Raw genomic sequence first — 22382 nt, 5'->3', positions numbered from 1 at the left:
GAACCCCGAGCAAGCAGGTCTCCTTCCCTGCGGTTTGCTGGGTGGCTCTGGGAACGCGAGAGCAAACCACGGCGAAGCTGGTCTCCTTCCCCGGTTTGCTCTCTAGTTCCCGGAACCCCGAGCAAGCAGGTAAGGAGAACCGCTTGCTCGGCGGTTCGGGGAACGAGAGAGCAAACCGGGAAAGGAGACCAGCTTTGCCGCGGTTTGCTCTCGCGTTCCCGGAGCCACCCTGCAAACCGCAGGGAAGGAGAACCGCTTGCTCGGCGGTTCGGGGAACGAGAGAGCAAACCGGGAAAGGAGACCAGCTTCGCCGCGGTTTGCTCTCTCGTTCCCGGAGCCACCCTGCAAACCGCAGGGAAGGAGGAGAACCGCTTGCTCGGCGGTTCGGGGAACGAGAGAGCAAACCGGGAAAGGAGACCAGCTTCGCCGCGGTTTGCTCTCTCGTTCCCGGAACCCCGAGCAAGCAGGTCTCCTTCCCTGCGGTTTGCAGGGTGGCTCCGGGAACGAGAGAGCAAACCGCGGCGAAGCTGGTCTCCTTTCCCGGTTTGCTCTCTCGTTCCCCGAACCGCCGAGCAAGCGGTTCTCCTTCCCTGCGGTTTGCAGGGTGGCTCCGGGAACGAGAGAGCAAACCGCGGCAAAGCTGGTCTCCTTTCCCGGTTTGCTCTCTCGTTCCCCGAACCGCCGAGCAAGCGGTTCTCCTTACCTGCTTGCTCGGGGTTCCGGGAACGAGAGAGCAAACCGGGAAAGGAGATCAGCTTGATTACCAGAGGCTTCCTCCTTCAACGGAGGTCAAGAAAAGTGCTGGTAAGTGTTTACATTGGATTACCAGCGCTGGATCACCAGCGCTGGATCCTCTACACCCGAGACAAAACGGGAGTACGGCCAGCGCTGCAAACAGGGAGTTGCAGCGCTGGTGATGCCCTGCAGATGTGCACACCTTCAAAGTTGCAGCGCTGTAACTCCCTCACCAGCGCTGCAACTTTCTGATGTAGACAAGCCCTTAGAATTCCATGCGTGTTTGTTGCAGAGAAAATGGAGGCCTGAGAGTTAAGAACGACTGTTGCCCATATCTAGAACTGTGAAAAGACCAGTTTTACACTTGATGTTACTTCCTGCTGACTGTTGTAAGCCTTTGTTGAGTAAAACATTCATATAACAGCACTGTGCTCTTTAGCAATGAAGCTGAATTAAGGGAAATATGGAAATATTTAAAATATGTATTCTGTAGCTAGCTGTCTGAATGCAATAGTTAATCTCTATTACAAAGACTTTACGTAAAGTGGAAGTTCTTAATTCATTGGAAATGTTATGAGTGATTTAAACTATATTTCATAATTATTGCCTGAAGGCAAGGAAAAAATATTTATATGTAAAACCACTCCAGGTCACCAAAACTACTATGGCTTCAGTTTTCTGACATTGTGCAGTTTAAATAAAATAGATTTAATCTGTTTCACGTTTTTGTTTCCGTATGTAGTGAAAAGTTTTTGTTGATCTGTTGGCATCTGGGAGTGGAGCTGTATTACAAAACAGACACTGTTGATATTGTATAATGTTATTCTGCTGACAGATAGTGGATATATTTTAATCAGGTCAAAAAGAGTGGATGATGGGTAAAGTGAATTGCTAGGGTCCGATTATTTAGCTTCTTCCTTTTTTTTTTTACCCCTAGAACTATGTTAACTTTTAACAAAAACTGCACTGTTGTTTAAAAGCATTTTTTCAGTGCCAGTTTTTTTTCACAAGCGTAACTATTTAGTGATAAACCATAGGTTCATACCATAATTTTTTTCTCTGATTTTTATACTGACAGGAATTATACTGTACAATATTATCTTGTATCTGCACACTTACTTCTTCGTTAATAATCCTCTGCCTTTTACATATTAGTACAGGGGTTTGCGTAAGTTGTGTAGCTGCTTAATCATCTGATTACCTAAATCTATGCTTTGGTTATACACTCCAGTGTTTCGATACATGTGTCCACAGCACATTGGGCTGCCCCATTTTCCCTGTTATCCTATGTAACTCCATTTTTCTTGCTATCTCTTCCTGCTGAAGATAAGGCAGATTATGGTAGTTGAGAGCCTAACTCCCTTATGTCCATAGGGTTTGGGGTTTGTTTTAGTGCTTAAGTTAAGAGTTTTGATGGTGGTAGCCAATTAAAGCAGATACTTGTAGAGTCACTCTGGTTATTTATTAGTGTACAGTGATTACTCATCTTGGATTTAACCATGAGAGCTTGGAGCACTGGGAATTTCATAACTGAGAGTGGAGTGTGGTTGTGTCTGCTTGGACAGCCTCCTTTTGCTGTTACTGGAAGAGACCATTCCTTCCTGGAATAATTGAGTTTTTAGAAGAGGCAAAGTACTTCCCCTCCCCCCGATGGAATCTACTACCACTAAAGAGGGGGAGCTTCTGGGTGCAAGAATTTAAGGTTTCTGGAGTAGAAAACCATTGCTTTGCAGGTTGAAAGCGTAACCAGTATGCTGTAACTCATGGAAAGAATTAGAACCCACTGTCAATCCAAGGAACAAGAAGTTTTCTCCTGAAAACCAAAAATTCCATTCTTAATCTCTTTATTAAAAGCACTTATCTCAGTCATGTGCAGAAGAATGTCTTTCCAAGTGATAGACAATTAGAAGAAGTGCTTATTCATGGATAAGGTTATCAACTTGCCTATTTTTCAAAACCAGACATTACAGGCTGCCCCCATAGCTCACGTTCCACACTCACACCCCAAATTGCTCACTTCTTACTCAGCTGCTGCTTGCAGAGCTGGGCTGAGCAGAGCGGATACAGAGCCTGCCTGCCTGCATGGGGTTGGGGTAGCTTGGTCCCTGGAGCAAGGGGCCAGAGAGAGCCGGGGATGCTGGGATGCCTGGGATGCTGAGAAGGCGGGATGGGCTGTCATGGCTGGTGAGCCAAGCTGCCGGCCTTGCTCCTCAAATGCCACATGCAGTCCAGATCCTGCCTCCTCTATCAGCAGCTGCTCTTTCTGCCTTCCCAGCAGTAGCAATCAATTGTGGTTACTGCTGTAACCAGATTTTTTTGGTGTCCAGTCAGCAGTGCTGACTGGATGCTGCACAGGTCACCTTTTGAACGAACTTCCTGGTCGAAAACTGGACATCTGGCAACCCTATTCATGGATTATCTTAAGTTCTTGGTGCCATAGACCATTGACCAGCAAGGAAGGCAGTCGTGTGAATCTATTTTAATTCACTCTTTGGAGTCTGTAGTTCAGTACTGTAATAAACTGTAGATCAAATCCACACAACTGAAATATAAATTGTCATTTATCTAGTGCCCTAGCATGTGGTGATCTGTGTTCTCATCTTGATTTTTATTTCTGGGGTTTCATCTGTTTTTACCTGGGACATGCTACTGTATCTTTAAAGATTTTGCAAACATTTTTCTATGGAAGGGTAACAAAACATCTGCTGTGAGAGAGAAAATTTCAGTTAAACATCCTGTAAAAACTTCCAGAGAAGGGCTGAGAAGGAAAGATTTCTTCTACTTGACATTTTTCTGAGTTTTGTGTATCTCTTTTGTTTGTTCATACATGCTTTTTGTTTTTGTTTCTGTTATGTTATATAGTCTTATACCAGTGGCTAGAAGCAGATCGCCATGGCAAGAGCTCAGATACTGCAAACAAAACCTCAGGTAAAAAGGGAGTTTAAAAATCAGAACTCCAGGCCCTCTGCCTTTTTTTATATATATGTTCTCTATCTTACAGCTTCCCTTGAATTGACTCAAATTAAGAATCAGAATTAAATATTGCACCTTTAGTCTATAACTTAACTTGAATCAATAGCTATTAAATTTTATTCTTTCCCTAAAGCTCTCTTGGCAAATATGCTTCTCTCTTAGAAGAGAAACTTAATTTCCTCTGAAGTCCAGTGGTAGAAATCCTTCCATGTATATATTAGGTATATTTTGTCTGCTTAGTGACAGAATCATGTAAAAAGTGTTTAGAAGTTACCGTATCAATAGATACTTTATCACAAACTCCAACTCTGCCTAATATGCAGGTATAAAGCAATGTTTTCAAGTGCTGTCTCTGTTTTCCCACTAATTCCTGCTACAGCAGCTCATATGGGTTTTTTAGATCTACTTTGAAAAATGTGCCTCATTAGATCACAGGAAATAGGATGTTTGAGGTTAAGAGTTTAAAGCTTTCCAGACAGACTGATAGGGCATCTGACTCTCGAAAGAGTTGCTTGTACTCAATTAAATCTGATATTTACGTATTTCTATCAAACATTGGAGAGTAAGGGTTGCACTGAATATACAACCCCACCTACACACAGGCATCCTGTTGAATAAATTCATTTTATATTTTTAATTTTAGTTCTAGAACTATTTTTCATCTTCCATGGCCTCATCTAGAACAACTACAAAGCAGTAGTCTAATGGTAACAACAATATGTGGTAGGGGAGGTGCCCAATAAGTATTCTTCCTGAATATTGAATGGTTAATGGCTTGTCCCTAAATATAATGTTAAGAGGCTGTGTACTGCTGTTTTCCAGCTACATCTGCTCAGTTCTAAAACCCAGCAATTAACAGCATAGTTGCTCCTTTTCCAAGCATGACTCTTCCCTGCTTCCGCCCTCTGTTCAGCATTCTGTGCACTTAATATCTCATGTAGTGTGATACAATTGTCCAGTAGACTTTGGTTCTAAAATTCATTCTACTGGGAGATAGCATGATCGTTAGGAAATGCTGAGCCAATTTAATTAGAAATGACAGCGAACGATAAAGGTTGTAAGCATGATGTGCAGTATTGTGCACGCTCCCAATAGGGGGTCTCTAAAGGAGTTAGAAGATATTTTTATTTCAGTATTCACATTCCATCATTTGTAATCAACTACACATAGTTAAAATTTGTCAGGCTACAGGGTGTGGAATGAGGGGACTTTGCCAGTTTAATATGCATCTACATATGCCTTCTCTACCTGAGAGAGCTAATATTTAAGTGTTTGTTTAAAAGTTCAATACTCCTTGTTTTAGTTTTTGAGCAATCACTCCAGAAATGAGACTGATCATGGATGACAGTCTAAGAACTTTTTGCCCTTTACCCAGGTAATTTTATCCTGCACCCTAACTGGACAATATTTTATATAACAGCTTCATGAAGTCTATATAACATTCTAAAATTAAATTAGCACAGTTTCACTTTATTTAGCAGCAGTGTTCATCACCTAGCCATTCACTTGTAAATCTGAACTAAACTGCGTTTAGCAGATTTTTTGTTTCTAAGCTAAAACTTGCAGCATTATAATTCTGATATAAGTATCACTAAGTATAATTAAGTATCCGTTTACAGTGAAATTTAATCTGATATATTATCATTGATTTGAAATATGCAAGATACTATAAATATTAATCTGATTTACTAACCTAACAGTTTAAGGGCTAGATTGCTAACCTTACTTACTTGGAATAGTCCCTTAGTCTGAGTTTGAAGTAAATGGAATCCATTGTGGAATACCATGCAATTAACAGCATCGGTATCTGGTCCCTAGTGATAAGAAGCTGGATTCCATTTTAAAAGTGAAGTCAGGTTCAAATATAGTACCTTCTGCTAATTATAGTTTTGGAATCTCTCAAGCAAACATCTCTAAAATTTACATGCTAATTCGATTAAATCATAATTCACTTAGTGCCTGAAAATACTGTCAAGTTAGTGTCTCTCCATGTTAGGTGTGACTCAGCAGTCCAATACCACCAATGGTGGAAGTTCCTATCATAAAGAGCATTTGTATTCAGATGCTGATCTCTTCATGTTTGCCAAGAAGGTTCTGCTTGCTGTGACTTGCCTTTCCCATTTTCTTTCCAGAGTGGATTTGATTATTCGGTCTTTCTGATTCTGTCGTATCATTTTGGTGGGAGTTCTTCTTGTAGGTTGACTTCAATGATGACATTTCACCCTCACAATAAAGAGCTTTATTGTAAGGCACAACCCCAGATGTGCTTCTGTTGTGCCCTCCTCACCTTAATTGAAGTTGCTTATAAATGTCCTTGTTCAGTCTCTGGTGCTCAGAACAGCCTTTCGTGGAGGGAGCAGTGTTCTATGCTCTGTCTTGCAATTGATCAATCAATGAGAGATTTTGGTGTGGCTTCTTGTCTTTTTGTCTTGTCAACTTCCTTCTGTCTTTCAATTACTGGCTAAGTAAACTGCATGTTTCTTTCCTTTTTTAAAAAAACAATGCTATCCTAATAAATTGTAGGCATTACAGACTTTCGGTAACGGTAAGTTTTATCTGTGCCATCCATTTTCCTGGGTCATATGGCCTCAACGTCTTCAGTTTCTTAGCATTTTTATAGCTGCTGACTTTTTGAGAAACTAGGCTTTCATACACACAGATGGCTTTAAGAAACTCAGGTTTTGTCAGCAAAAATGCTAGGCTTCCTCATTGCTATGAACATGTAAACTCTGTAAATACTCACTGGATACACTGGTTTAAAAAATCCTAAACTTTCATTATCAGCTTGGTTTGGACAGAAACAAATTAGTATTACCCTTCTCACTAGCTTCTGATTATGTTGGACTATTGTGTGCTTCAGATTGTGGAAAGGAGAACTTAAAACAAAAACCCCAAACAAAACCTATGGTTCATCTTTGCTGTTGAGTCCTTCAGACCTTCATGCAAATCCTCAATGACAGAATCTTTGTTTATTTCTGAAATTAAATTGATAGCTATGTTTGTTTTCATTTGTTGAGTGGGTGATGGTAGCTTGATAATTTTTTTGCCACCAAAGAAGGAAAGAATATGGGTTTTGTTCTGGCTTTTTGAAGGAGGAGCTGTCTGCAATCGTATTCTCCACCTTCAATGAGGTCCTAATGTGGCTCTTGCCAGCTGAGGTGTTGAGTCCACAAATGCAACATTCAATCAGTGCTGGGGTAAGCATTGGCCAAAATAGGATTTGATAGTGATGCTAGTTGCCTTTACAATAAAAGCTTGGTCACTTGGCTTAGGGTCAGAGCTCAGATCTGTCTAGTAGGGAGTGCCTGAGGGAAATGAGTATTACCCTATATATTGTATTTGTCAGATGGCTTTAAGTAGATAAATAGACACATAGGAAGCCTTCTACCTGTAAAATGCCTTGATAAACTTACAGATAAGCTGCTTCAGAAGTGCTGTGTATTGCTCTTTGCTCCAGGACTGGCAGATGTCAAAGTATCAATGGTTCATTAACATAAATCTCTCAGCTACGGAATTTGGAGGTACGTAACATCTAGTACAGAGTGTATCTTCTCTTCTAAATCCAGCTCTGGCTCTGTTGATGAAATGGTTAGTCATGTGTGGCCTTTTCTTGTAAGTGACAGATCCAATAGCCTTACTAGCAGGATGCTTTTGAGTTACTACTCAGAATCTCCAAGGAATTTACATATATGGTTCTGCAAGATACAATGGATATTAAAGCTGTCACTTTCTGTAGCACAGACAGGGGCGGCTCAAGGCACCAGCATGGTAAGCGCGCGCGTGGGGCGGTGAGCCGCGGGAGGAGCTCTGCCGGTCGCCCTGAGGGCGGCAGGCAGACTGCCTTCGGTGGCATGCCTCCAGAGGGTCTGCTGGTCCCATGGCTTCAGCGGACCTCCTGCAGGCTGCTGCCGAATTCGCGGGGCCAGGGACCTCCCACAGGCAAGCCGCCGAAGGCAGTCTGCCTGTCGTGCTTGGGGCAGCAAAATGCTTTGAGACGCCCTCAAGCGCAGATCAGGGAAACACTGTCACAGTGCAGAGAATGGGCTGAAGATGGCAGATGATAAAGGACCATTTGAGGAAAACGTAATCTGATCCTAACTGTGTTAATAAATTGTATATGTGAGCATCAGTTTAATGTGGCTTCTCTTATTTCCATGTTTTCATTCCTGTCTTCTAAAGGCTCTGTCACATGGGCCAAGGGTTTCTAATTCCTTCTACTTGTGGCAAATTCCCTTTATAAAAATGTTTATACGCTTTCATTAATGACTATTACAGGAAACACTCTATTAAATGTTAAACAAATTTCTCAAAAGATACAGGGACTGATCTTTCAGAGGTGCTACAGGCCAGTAGCTCCCATTTTGAGTCAGTGGGAACTATAAGCGCCCAGTACCTCTGAAAATCAGGTCCAAGTTTTTTGGATTAAATTGGCATAATAATATGGTCTGTATCTGCTGAATGATTTGGAAATCCCCAGTTCAGTATGGCCCAAGGAATGGAATGGAGATACTTGGATTGCAAGATGTTGTGGCCCCAGATTTAATACAAATAAATAAGTTTCTGTATTCAGAAGTAGTTTCCTCCAGGTATTACTGCTTCTTGTAAGCCCAAAAGTTTCTTTCAGATGGCATTTAATGCAACAGGAAGTTGTTGTAAAATAGACTTCTGCTAGTGGAAAACTGCTGTGGCTCTGTCCTCCATATACCCTACTAGGACTAACAAGATGACTCAATGCAGTGTCGTAACTGAGTATTTTAGCACCTGGGGCGAGCAAACATATTTGCATCCTTCCTGGTTTTTTCCCTCTTTTTTTTTTTTTTTTTCCTGCCTCATTTTCCCTCCCCTGTGGCTTTGCACCTGGGCAGCTGCGCCACTCACCCCACCCTAGTTACTGGCCAATAGGAGTGAACACTTTCCTTTCAATAGACCTAGCCAAATGCTGACCATATGGGAGTCCATTCCTTAACAATGAACAGAAAGCTGCAATACAAGATATCTACAGATTAGGATTTAAGGTTCCTATGACACCCTGCTCCCTGGATTAGTTATTCTACAAGTGATGTTTCCTCTGTGGTTCTTTTCTGTCTGAATGGAGACATTTTTCCAGGAGTTAGTTTCTTTGTATATTTTTTCCCACCTTTCGCTCCCTCTTCAATCTTGTCTGTCTGATGAAATGACGCCATGTGGCTAGATGCAGCAGCATCTTTGCTGGAGGTATTTAGTGCATTGGACAGATGGGATGAAGGGACCTACAAGTGGCTGCAGATGTGGAAAATGTACATTTTTCATTCTCAGTAGTTTCTTCAAGATTTAATAGTACATTTGACAATGTCTGTGATTCCAGTGTACTAATACGTCTTCGCCAGCAGGAGACTATTGTCCATCACTTTTGTTGAGGCTACAACCATGTCCATATCTTGTTAAATCGCTGTGTTCTTTCTACCATCACTCCTTTCTTTTGAGGACCAATTTTGTCACCCAGATTGTCTGCGAAGGACTGATTCTGCCACCTGTACTCCCGCTCATTACTACCTCATTCCACACATAGTCTTGTTAGTTTCAATGGGATTACTTCTGTGTAAAGTATTACTGAATATGAGTCAAACTGGCAGTATACAACCCATTGCAAACAATCAATTTAATTCTACAGATTGTGTTAAGTACTCCCTAGTATGTGGAAAAAAAATGTACTTGCCTTCAACAGCTTCCATTTTTTAAAATTGGTCTAGTGGGCTGAAGCCAAACAAATTTTAATCTTAAATATTTGACATGAGATTTGCTTGTCATCTTAATATAGTCATCTGAGATGCATGTACAGTGACTAAGATCCTGTAGCTGCAGTTCTGCCATTCACAAGTCTTTGTCAAGTAAACCATGTTAGGTGTCTCAGGAGGATAAGGTGCTTAGTGTCCAAATAAGACACACAATATCATGGGATATTAACTTAAATCACACAAGCACATAAATCATTGGTTGATACTACACATTAAGAATAAAAATTGGTAGGCATGTTTCAGTGTCAACTTGGAGAGAGAATTTCCACTCTATTTTTAGTGTGTGAAAATTTCATTTTGTAAAATTCTAAGATACAGTGGATAACATGTATAAGTTACTCCAAACATCTGCAAACCTCTTGTGAGTAATAGCATGTTGCAGCAGAACTAACTATCTTAGAGGCAAATTCTCTGCTTTTATGTACTAACATGGCAGGGTAACTTGAAAAGAATCTTTTAGCACTTGTGCTAAGGAAAACTAAAGCAGTATTTCTCAAAACTGGAAAATGTTCTGAGCTAGTCTGCTAAACACTTGCATGTTTTTTTTCACTCTGTCCAACTTAGCTGACACCTTGAATTTCCTGCATGGAGTTTCTACCTCATGCATGTTTTTGCTGGGGATTGGCTTGGCCTGAGAGAGCCCAAAGGCAGGCTATCTGGCTCCAGTCAACGCCCATCACAACTTACATCCAGAACTCCTTCCTCACTTGTAAATTTGACTGTTTCATTTGTCATACCTACATCTTCTAAGGCTTTTTCTACACAAGTGCAGTAAGTGCAAAACAAAAACTCTGGTGGAAACCTTAATTTCACATTTTTCATTGAGGATCTTGTTTTTCATGGCAAATAGTCAATTTTGTTTGCCATGAAAAAGTGTTAATGAAAATAATAGAGCAGTACTGATTAACTATTCAAGGTACCTAGATGCCACTCTGATGGGTGTACTAGAAATGCCTAAGTAGCCGCTTGTCTCTGACATACTCTTGGAAATGGGAACTTTCTATGGAATAATGCTTATCCACATTTTTAAAATCACTTTGAGTGGGGAAGGGCTGTCAAAGAACCAATTATGACTCCATGATTTTCTGCCTATCCCCTGGGACTACTCAGTTTCCTTTTCCTGACAAGTCTCTTTGTCAAGGGTGGGGGAGTTGGGAGAGCCAGTGATGCCAACACTATTTGGCGGAAATCCCCCACGTTGAAGGGATTTCAAGCTAGGTGTTTGTTAAATCTCTGCTTCCTTTTGTGCTGCCAATGTGGGGCAAATGCAGAACAGCTGCCTCTGCACATGCCAACTGGTTGAGCGACAGTAGAGCTATTTGAGAGTTGGCAGCTGTCCTTGGGCCAGTTTCATCAAATCTGCAAAAACTTTAAGTGACTGCTTTGCAATCTAGAATCCTGTCTTTACATGTAACTTACACCTCGAATGCTGCATGTGGGAAGAGCTTTTTATTACATGTATAATTTTAGCTACTTTCCCTTTTACCATTATTTCTTTAAGCTGATTCTACACCATTTTTTTTAAGAGAGGTCATTAAGTAGTTAATATTTTAACCCTAGTTCTGTTCTGGAAATTGACATATGGGCCATCTTAATTATTTAAACATGTTTCTTTCCTTGACGCATCTTAAAGGTTCCTTGTACACTTAATCATATTGTTAATTAAATTTCTCTTTAGTATGAATCTAAGTACCTATTTTCAGAGAGTCACTTTATGTAACTAGTTCTCTGCATGTCACATAGTGCGTTGGTTGAAAAGGACCAAATGGAGTTTATTTGGAGGGGTTGGGAGAGTGTTCATACAGATTATATGCCTCAAGGTATACAGGGTGCAGACCTGATTATTGGTGCAACAGAAGGCTTTAAGCTGAATGTAACTCTTCAGCTGTTTGTTGTGGGTATCTTTTACCTGGGCAACATCTTGTCCTTTCTAACAATTAATTTGAGCACCCAAATCTTAAATCTAGATTATACTGTCACAGTCCACAATGCCTTCATAAAAATCTAAGTGAAAGTAAGTAACTTATGTTTTCATTTCTCTTGTAGGAATAGATAGTCTCCAGTAGAGCTGGCTGAAATTAAAAATTTTTTTCATCCAAAAAATTACATTTTTCCAAAACTAAACTTTTTTTGTGGAAAAACATTCTATGCACTTTCCCCTATATTTAAAAGTAAATTTACAAAAACAGGTTTTTGTACAACAAAACGTGTAACTTTCAGTAACATTTTGATGTTTTTGATAAATATTTTGAAAACATTGAAAAACTGCAGAATAAGTTTTGTTTGTTTGTTTTTGAACCCTTTGGAATTTAAACAACCTAAAAACATAACTTTTTTTTCTCCCCACAGATAGTTAATTTTTCTTTCAGCCCTTGTCTCCCAGACACGAGAGAGAGAATATTTACCTCAATATCAGCTGTTGGATGTTCATAGCATCCTAGAAATGTAGGGCTGGAAGGGACTTTGAGAAGCCATCAAATCCAGCCCTTGTCCTGAGGCAGGACCAAGTAAAGCTAGACCATCCCTGACAGGTGTTTATCAAACCTGTTCTTAAAAACATCCAATAATGGGGATTCCACAACCTCCCCTGGAAACGTATTCCAGTACTTAAATGTTCTATAATTAGAAAGCTTTTCCTAATATATAACCTAAATCTCACTTGCCTCAGGTTATAAACCCATTACTTGTCCTACCTTCAGTGGACTGAGAACAATTGACCACTGTCTTTTTTCAAATAGCCCTTAACATATTTAAAGACTGTTTCAGGTCCCCCCTCAATCGTCTTTTCTCAAGACTTAATTTGTCCAGATTATTTTAACCTTTTTTCACTGGTTAGGTTTTTGAAATGGTTTTTATAAGTTTTGTTGCTCTCCTCTGGATGGTTTCCAGTTTATCCACACCTTTCCAGAATTGGTCACAGTATTCCCACTGAGGCCTCACCGCTGGTGAGTAGAACAGGACAACTATCTCTTGTATCTTTCATATGATATCCCTGTTAATGCACCCCAGAATGATATTAACCTTTTTCACAACTGCATCACATTGTTGACACATACTCAGTTGGTCCACTATAACCCCCCAATCTTTCTCAGCAGTACTTCCACCTAGCCCAGGGGTCGGCAACCTTTGGCACCCAGCCCATAATGCTAAATCCGCTGGCGAGCTGGTTTGTTTATCTGGAGTGTCCGCAGGCACGGAGCCCCGCAGCTCCCCTTAGCCACGGTTCACCAGGCCGAGGGACGTGCTAGCCGCTGCTTCCCACAGCTCCCATTGGCTGGGAACAGCGAACTGCGGCCAGTGGGAGCTGCAGGGCTCCATGCCTGTGGACACTCCAGATAAACAAACTGGCTGGCCCACCAGCGGCTTTACCCTGACGGGCTAGGTGCCAAAGGTTGCTGACCCCTGACCTAGCCAGTTGCTCCCCATTTTGTAATTGTGCATTTGATTTTTTTCTTTCTGAAGTGACGCACTTGTCTTTATTGAATGCCACAGTACATCTCCTTGAATTCAGACCAATTCTCCAAGGTGTCAGTCATTTTAAATTATAATCCTGTCCTTCCAAAGTGCTTGCAACCCCTCCCAACTTGGTGCCATCTGCAAATTTTATGAGCATACTCTCTACTCCTTTATCCAAGTCATTTTAATAAAAATATTGAATAGTACCACGCTCAGGACTAAGCGTTGCAAAATACCACTAGATGCAACCTTCCAGTTTAACAGCAAACCATTGATAATGACTTCTTTCCACCAGTTGTTCACCCACCGTATAGGAATTTCGTCTAGATCATATTTCTCTAGTTTGCTTCTGGGAATGTCATGTGGGACTTTCTGAAAATGAGTTATGTGCCAAAATATGGATTTAGGAGCTCAACTTTTTAAGCTTTTTAGCTTTTAAAATCTTCAAGAGCTAGTGCTAAAAATGAGTATCACTTTGGAAGAGTTGAAAATCATTTCATCTGGGAAATTAGTGCTAATTTCCTCAATCATTTTCTTAATTAGTTTATTGATTAATTATCTCACTACAGGTATATTAACCATATTTCTGTAATGAATTAATCTTTTTTGATTCAAGAAGTAAGGGGTTTTTGGCATTAGACCTGATGTCAGGAGTTTGAGGGAGCTGTACTGGAACTGTAATTCATAATCTAAACAAATCTTATTTAGATGGAATTTTGTTGCTTACACAGTAGCTTTCCCCTGATGCTGTGCTATAACTCCCTTGGCAAGTACAGCATGACACTTTTATTTGTAGTCTGTTAAGTTGGCTAGAATTTACTAAATTACTAGAGGTTTAACTTCAATCTTGATATTGATACGTATGAAACTGTAGCAAAATCTGTCTCTGAAGTTTGACATGTAAGAAATAAAGACGTGATCTTCATGTGTCACTTGTGTGATGGTAGGAAAAATCCTTTAAATTGATCCCTGAATAGTTTTAATAGCCTTGAGGTGCACACACCTTTTTCAATAGCAAGAGGAACTCAAGTGAAATTTTTTTTAGTATTTTAGTAATAGCTGTCAGGTCTTACTAAAATAGATATAAAAGATTGTAGGTTCGATTGTGTTGAGTTTGTTGAAGAAAAACCTCAAGTAGTAATTCTAAGAACTCTAATACAATTTGAATTCAAGGCAATAAATACTACGTTATGTATTATGTTTGCACGTGCTATGTTTTTTTGTAATACAAGTCTTGATCCAAGATAATGAAGGTAAGGTTTTAGTCTCCCATTCAAAATGTCTCTTCTGCTTCTCTTAAAAAGTGAGCTTATTAAAATGAAAATAGTCTATTTTTTCCATAACTGATCATTCAGTTGCAAAATAAAATGGCACAGACAAATTATTTTGAAATGACTTTAATTCTGACCAGCTGGTGCTTCCTAATCTGTTCCAGGAGAAAACTTTGACCAGAGCCCCTTAAGAAGAACTTTCAAGTCCAAAGTTCTGGCACACTATCCTCAGAATATAGAGTGGAACCCCTTTGATCAAGATGCAGTGAACATGGTATGTATGCTGACTTTTTCTTCATAACCTCTTAGTTTCTGGATGACTATATTTAAGTCTGGAACAGCCCTCTCATTTATTAAAGCAGCACACATAATATGGAGAATGCTGGCCAGCAAAGAATTTGAGAAGTAACTTGCTAAAGATGCAAAAATTAATAGTCAGAATTTTAAGTACTTCAGAAGTAGGAGTTCTGCCAAACAGGCAGTGGGGCCAGTAGATGACAAAGGTGCTAAAGGAGCATCAAAGAAGTCAAGATCATGGAAGAGAAGCTAAATTGGTGATGGTTTGGGGTTTTTTGCATTCATCTTCACTGCAGAGGATGTGGTGGAGATGCCCAAAAACAATAGCTCTTACGCTGGACTTTACTTCAGATATGTTGCCATCACTGACGTGTCAACAGAAGAGGTTTAGAACAAATTGATACATTAAACAGTAATAAGTCACCAGGACCAGATGGTATTTATCCATGTATTCTGAAGGAACTCAAATATGAAATTTGTAGAACCTAGTAACTGTCCTATGTAACCTGTTGCTGAAATAAGCCTCTGTATTGGGTGACTGGAAAGTAGCTGATGTAACACCAATTTTTAAAATGAGCTCAAAAAGCAATCTGGAGACTGGTGAGCCTAACTTCAGTAGTGGGCAAATTGATAGAAACTACTGTAGTAAAGAACAGAATTCTCAGACACCTAAATGAACACGATTTGTTGGGGAAGAGTCGTCACTGCTTTTGTAAAGGGAAATCATGCCTCACCAATCTATTAGAATTCTTTGAGGGGTCAACAAACATGGGTGCTAGCATACTTGGATTTTTGGAAAGCCTTTGACAAGGACCCTCACCAAAGACTCCTTAGAAAACTAAGTAGTCATGGGATAACAAGGAATGTCCCCTTCTGGATCAGTAACAGGTTAAAGGAGAAAACAAAGGGAATAGGTGGTAGGATTTCACAATGGAAAAAAGTAAATATTAGGGTCCCCCAAAGATCTGTACTGGGACCAGTGCTGTCCAGCCTGATCATAAATGATCTGGAAAAGTGAAGTGGCAAAGTTTATAGATAGTTATTCAAGATAGTTAAATCCAAAGCTGACTGCAAAGACTTACAAAGAGATCTCACAAAACTGGGTGACTGGGCAACAAAATGGCAGATGAAATCCAGCATTGGTAAGTGCAAAGTAATGCACATGGGGGAAAAAATAGTCCCTACTATATATACAAAATAGTGAGGTCTATATTAACTATTACCACTCAAAAAAAATAGATCTTGAAGTCGTCGTGGCTAGTTCTCTGGAAATTTCAGCTCAATGTGCCACCTCAAAGTAGCTAACAATGTTGGGAACCATTGGAAGGGGGAGAGAAATAAGACTCGTAATTCAACATTCAAAGTTGACCACTTTTTTCCCCCCCTGAGACTATCTAAAAGATGAAGAGGGATCACTGAAAATTCCCCAAATCTGGTACTCCAAGGATTTCTTCATGGTGATCAAAGCACTGTAAGATGCTATTGATAAATGTTTCATATAGAAATATCCTTTGGTAAGAACTAGGAGTTTGTTTTTATTTGAAGCAAGCTTTCCTGTGAAAAGAAGTGTCCTTCTGTTTTAAAAATAGAAAAATGTTACAGGGTTGTAGGGTAGCAGAAAATGGCTGTAACTAGGGCTTTCTGAGGCTGCATGTTTGTAAGGCAGAATCGTGACGCAATATCCTGCAGAGATGTGTCTAATTAACCCTTCTATTACTGCTTACTGGTATTGGTTGTGCTTGCTAAAGTTAAGCTTCTGGAATGCTACTAGTAGCGGTAATTGTGTATTCTTCTATTTGCTTCCTCCCATACCTTCTCCCTGTCATTTTTGCGGGGGTGATGGTAGGTAACTTAAAATGTGAGTACCATGGTAGCAGTATCGCCAATGCCAACCATTCAAAAACCATGAATGAGGCCACAAATTCATGAGATTGAGCCTTTAAACTACACGTGTTTCTCTGGAAACTTCAGCTGAATATGCAGCCTCAAAATGGCTAAGGGAATGTTGGGAACCATTAGGAAAGGGGTAGAAATAGGATAGAAAATGTAATACCACTAAATAAATCCATGGTTTGCCCACATCTTGAATACTGTGTCCAGTTCTGGTGGCCCTGAGAGATTAAAAAGTGAAGTGCTGTTCAGCTTAGAAATGAAATGCCTGGGAGGGGGTATGATAGAGGTCTATAAAACCATGAATAGTGTGCAGAAAAGTGTTTGCATTTTCACACAACACAAAAGACAGGGGTCACCTGATGCAATTAACAGGCACAATGTTTAATAAAAACAAGAAAGTACTTTTTCACTCAGCCCATGATTACCCTGTGGAACTCATTGCCATGAGATGTGATGCCAAAAGTATAACTGGCTTCAAAAAAGAACTGGCTAAATTCATGGTCCATCAATGGCTATTAGCCAAGATGGTCAGGGATGTAACCCCATGCTGAGAGAGACCCTAAACCTCTGCCAGAAGCTGGGAGGGGTATACAGATAGATCACTCCAATTGCCCTGTTCTGCTCACTCCCCCTGAAACTCTGGTGTTGGCCACTGTCGGAAAACAGGCTACTGGGCTAGATGGGCCATAGGTCTGGCCCACTATGGCTGTTACGTTCTTGTTGATCTACAGTGGCTTAATACTTTTGTTGGCTCATTAAGTATGCTAACTGAAGGAGATTTCAAAAAATCTATTGAAAATTTCTTTAAGAACAAGAGTGAAATAGAACCTTTGAGTGAGAGCTACTAATTTTAAACTAGCATCCAAGCTACTAATTTTAAACTAGTCTGCCCTATAGTGTAGTGAACCGTCAGAAGGAAACTTACTCATCCACGTTACATATTAGCAGGGGGGAAAAGTCTTAGAGAGAAATGATCTAACATCATGAAAATGACTGGCTTTCCAGATGGACTACATGCAAATATTACTTTATTTAAAAAAAGGTAAGAAGCAAATTCTTGATAAAGGGAGAAGAATATGGTGAAATGGCATGTCAGCCACGTGGAGAGGAGGAATCCTTCCTAAAGGCTGTATGGTAGGAGTGTTGCAGCCGATAGAATGTTAGAATTCTTAATGGCATCTTCTCACAGGGCGCACCACTCACCTCTGGTCTGGCACCGCCTCCTGGTTCTCTCTGGGGATTACCTCGAGGTGTTTCCAGGAGCTGGGGTTTTAAGAAAAATACCAAGTATGCAAGATAAAAATGACAGGAGTTGTCAACACTGATACCGTGCTAGCAACTGTCACTGTTAATACTAAACATATACAGACAGACATGAGACTGATGATGCTACATTAGTTGTCTTGCACACGGTATGTGAATTTCAGTAACTGCTCAGCTCCTAAATGCCGAGCAATGGGAACTATTTACAGTAGGTCTTCGCAATATCTTGCTTCTGCATTAGATTGAAGGAGTCAGGACAGTTTGGCCTTGGCTACACTGGAGAGTTGCAGCGCTGGTGGTGGGTTTACAGTGCTGCAACTTACTCACCGTCCACACTTGCAAGGCACATACAGCGCTGCATCTCCCTGGCTGCAGCGCTGGCTGTACTCCTGCTCTGCCTGGGGTTTAAGGATTGCAGCACTGGTGATGCAGTGCTGCTCCGCAAGTGTGGCCATCAAAAGCGCTGTAAATGGCCTCTGACATATTCAGAGGCATCCCAGAATGCCTATTCAGCCACTCTGCTCATCAGTTCGCACTCTACTTCCCTGGCCTCAGGTGACCTGCCCTTTAAGTGTCCCGGGAATTTTAAAAATCCCCTTCCTGTTTGCTCAGCCAGGTGTGGAGTGCAATCAGTGAATCTTTCCAGGTGACCATGCCTCCACACGCCAAACAAGCCCCAGCATGGAGCAATGGCGAGTTGCTGGACCTCATCAGTGTTTGGGGGGAGGAAGCTGTGCAGTCACAGCTGCGCTCCAGCTGTAGGAATTACGATACCTATGGGCAGGTATCAAGGGCCATGCTGGAAAGGGGCCATGACCGGGACACGATGCAGTGCAGGGTTAAAGTAAAGGAGCTGCAGAGTGCCTACTACAAAGCCCGCTAGGGAAACCGCCGCTCCGGTGCTGTCCCCACGACCTGCCGTTTTTACAAGGAGTTGGATGCGATACTTGGGGTGACCCCACTGCCAATCCAACGACCACGATGGACACTTCAGAGTGGCGGGGGAAGGAGGGAGGAAACAGAGTGAGGGTATTGGGGTGGGGGAAGACACCCAGGAGGCATGCAGCCAGGAGCTCTTCTCAAGCCAGGAGGAAGGTAGCCAGTCGCAGCAGCTGGAACTTGGTGAAGGACAGGCAGAGGAGCGGGTTCCCGGTAAGCAGCTTTTATTTTCAGGATGGAAATGTTTCAGGAGAGGAGTGGGGGTTGGAGCTGCGTGCATGCATGCCTAGATGTGGAATAGCCCATTGATGTGGTCTATCACATCGCGGTAATCGGCCTTGGTAATCTCTTCAGAGGTTTCAGCCAGAGCGTGGGCAATGCGCTTGCGCAAGTTTATAGGGAGAGCCACTGTGGTCCTTTTCCCAATCAGGCTAACCCGTCCGCACCACTGTGCCGCGAGGGGTGGGGGGACCATTGCTGCACACAGGCAAGCTGCATAGGGGTCAGGGCGGAATCCGCATTGCTGTAGAAGACCCTCCCGCTCTTCCCAGGTGACCCGCAGCAGCAAGATAACTTGCAGGATCAACTCCTGTGGAGAATGTTGGGAGAGTGTTTAGTGTAGATGCCCCCTGCAGCAGTTTGCTTTACCCAACGCACAGAAACCCCTGCACATCCCTGAAGCAATCATTCCCCCTTACTCACCATTTCCTGCCTCCTGTGGGTTAGATGTGCTCTGTTTGGTATGGGGAAAGTATGCTAAAGTGAAGACTGTAAACTCCTTCACTGTGTGGGAATAACTGTCTGGGTGAGATTACAAACAATGGCAGCCTGTGTCAACTGTTGCCATTTTTGTCTTTCGAACAGTGTCCTTGACTACTGGACTGCCCATATCATCCATTGGCCAGAGGCTACAAAACCTCAGAAAGAAGCCGCAAAAAAGCAAAGAAGACATGTTGAAAGCAGTTATGGATCAGTCTGCCAGAGAGAGTAAAAAACTGCAAGACTGGAGAAAAAGGGAAAGCCGGCTCCGCCAGAGAAACGCAGCGGCTAAGAAGCACAAAACAGCTGATAAGCATCCTGGTGCCCCAAACAGACTGTATCCAGTCACTCGTAGCCATGCAGGCAGAGCACTACCGGGCCGTTTCCCCCCCCCCCCCCGCCACCCGTCCCAAAGCTCTTTCCCTTGTGCCCCAATGTCAACTCCAAACCCCCTTCCACAGCATCCAGGTTCTTACCACCACCAGCTGCCCCCAACACCTGTACGTTCACCAACCAGCTTGAGAACTACGACCCTTACCTTCTGCACTCAACCCCCATCACCATGCAGTATTTTCATCCTGAGGTGCAGCAGTCATTGCACAGCACTCCAGACAGGACATATTCAAACCTGTGACTGTACAGTTCACCACCCCACCCCCCTGCCCTTTTAGGTTCCCAAACTGTTGTGTGTCTGTCAATAAAGTTGTTTTCTTTTCCATAAATGAATTCTTGGCTTTGAAAACAGTCTTGATTATTGCAGAAAGTGAAAGATAACATAGCCCAGGAAAGAAACAGGCACTGCAAATCATTTTAGGAAAAACAGATTTCTACTAACATTGTAACCACTGCACTTCACTCCCATGCAAGGCACCAAACATTTACTGTTGGTTTTCAGCCTCAAATTCCTCCCTCAAGGCATCCCTAATCCTTGTAGCCCTGTGCTGGGCCTCTCTAATAGCCCTGCTCTCTGGCTGTGCAAATTCAGCCTCCAAGTGTTGAACCTTGGAGGTCCGTTGCTGACTGAATGTTTCACCCTTCCCTTCACAAATATTATGTAGGGTACAGCACGCGGATATAACCACAGGGATGCTGCGCTCTCCCAAGTCTAGCTTCCTGTACAGAGATCTCCAGTGCCCTTTTAAACGGCCAAAAGCACACTCCACAGTCATTCTGCACCGGCTCAGCCTGTAGTTGAACCGGTCCTTGCTCCTGTCAATCTTCCCTGTGTATGATTTCATGAGCTAAGGCATTAACGGGTAAGCGGGGTCTCCAAGGATCATAATGGGCATTTCAATGTCCCTTACTGTGATCTTCCGGTCTGGGAAAAAAGTCCCTGCCTGCAGCTTCCTGAACAGGCCACTGTTCCGAAAGATGCATGCATCATGCACCTTTCCGGGTCAGCCTGTGTAAATGTCAATGAAACGCCCACGGTGATCCACAAGTGCCTGGAGAACCATAGAGAAATACCCCTTCCGATTAATGTACTCGGATGCTAGGTCAGGTGGTGCCGGAATAGGAATATACGTTCCATCTATTGCCCCTCCACAGTTAGGGAAACCCATTTGTGCAAAGCCATCCACAATGTCCTGCATGTTCCCCAGAGTCACGGTTCTTCTTAGCAGGATGCGATTAATGGCCCTGCAAACTTGCATCAACATGATTCCAACGGTTGACTTTCCCACTCCAAACTGGTTCCCGACCGATCGGTAGCTGTCTGGAGTTGCCAGCTTCCAGATTTCAATAGCCACCCGCTTCTTCACCGTCAGGGCAGCTCTCAATGTCGTGTCCTTGCGCCGCAGGGTGGGGGCGAGCTCAGCACACAGTCCCATGAAAGTGGTTTTTCGCATCCGAAAGTTCTGCAGCCACTGCTCATCATCCCAGACTTCCATGATGATGTGATCCCACCACTCAGCGCTTGTTTCCCGAGCCCAAAAGCAGCATTCCACAGTGCTGAGCATTTCCGTGAATGCCACAAGCAATGTAGTGTCATACGCGTCAGGTGACCTGATATCATCGTCGGACTCCTCACTGTCACTTTGGAGCTGAAGCAATAGCTCAACTGCCAAATGTGATGTGATGTGCTGGCGACACTCATCAGCAAAGTCCTCAGCAGCTCGGGCTCCATTTCCCACAGAAATCGCGCTGCACAGAAACCGTTGGAAGACTCTCAATGGCGTCAAATGTGGACAGAAAAACAGTGACTGCTGGGATGTGAAGCGATGCACCACGGGGCGTTGGGACAGTAAGCAGAATGACCTGTACCCTTCTGTCCCCTTCCCACAACCCACGGCGCCAAAACGGGATGAGGTGCTCTGTGGGATAGCTGCCCACAATGCACCACTCCCAACAGCACTACAGATGCTGCAGATGTGGCCACACTGCAGCGCTTTCCCTACACAGCTGTACGAAGACAGCTGTAACTCCCAGCACTGTACAGCTGTAAGTGTAACCATGGCCTCAGTGTAGTAATACCTAAGCTACTGCATAGGCCGCTTCTGCCAGCCAATTTAGAGGAAAGATTGTTAATGTTCATCTCTGAGTAAGCAAAATATGCAAGAAGAGGCAATGAAAAATATTATCAGACTATAATGGATATTTGTGAGAGAGCTGTAATGCTGTTAGTGTACAAAAATATAATACAAATTATGTAGACTGATGCAATCTCCTTATAAGCGCTTGGTTAAAACAAAATAATTGTACAAAACAATCTTCTGGAAAAAGTCATTTTCAGAGCACATTTACCACACATGTTCTGACAAAAGCAGCAGTATTTACAAATAGTAGGAATACTCGCTTTCACCTTATCCTTTGAAAAACTTTATCATTATTTGACCCAAAATGTTACTTAAAGTAATATTTTTTCCTCCTCCTAATAACTTGAGCCAATTATTTGCCTACTTGATCTCTCCTTTTGTTTGTCATCCTTTTCCTCTGTCTGCTTTATATAAGCTGCAAGAGGCAATTTCCTTAGAGGAGAAAAAGCACAAGCCTTTGAAGGCTAATCTGTGAGAGTATTCTGTCA

General features: G+C 42.2%; 1 protein-coding gene across 5 annotated transcripts in view; it reads left to right on the top strand.

The window, feature by feature from the left end:
- Nucleotides 1-22382, top strand: part of DENND5B (DENN domain containing 5B) — a 199772-nt gene that overhangs the window by 92030 nt on the left and 85360 nt on the right. For 3 of the 5 annotated variants that reach the window (XM_030543458.1, XM_030543486.1, XM_030543481.1), the window contains exons 2-3: nucleotides 3598-3663; nucleotides 14374-14483. In XM_030543458.1, coding sequence (XP_030399318.1) covers nucleotides 3598-3663; nucleotides 14374-14483 — 176 coding nt within the window. Of the gene's footprint in view, nucleotides 1-3597; nucleotides 3664-12346; nucleotides 12428-14373; nucleotides 14484-22382 lie in introns of those variants that run through there. The other 2 variants (XM_030543473.1, XM_030543467.1) reach the window with 2 other exon arrangements.

The sequence above is a fragment of the Gopherus evgoodei genome, chromosome 1, assembly GCF_007399415.2.
Source record: "Gopherus evgoodei ecotype Sinaloan lineage chromosome 1, rGopEvg1_v1.p, whole genome shotgun sequence".
NCBI classification, from domain to species: domain Eukaryota; kingdom Metazoa; phylum Chordata; order Testudines; family Testudinidae; genus Gopherus; species Gopherus evgoodei.
This window is presented reverse-complemented; position numbering and strand designations above follow the sequence as displayed.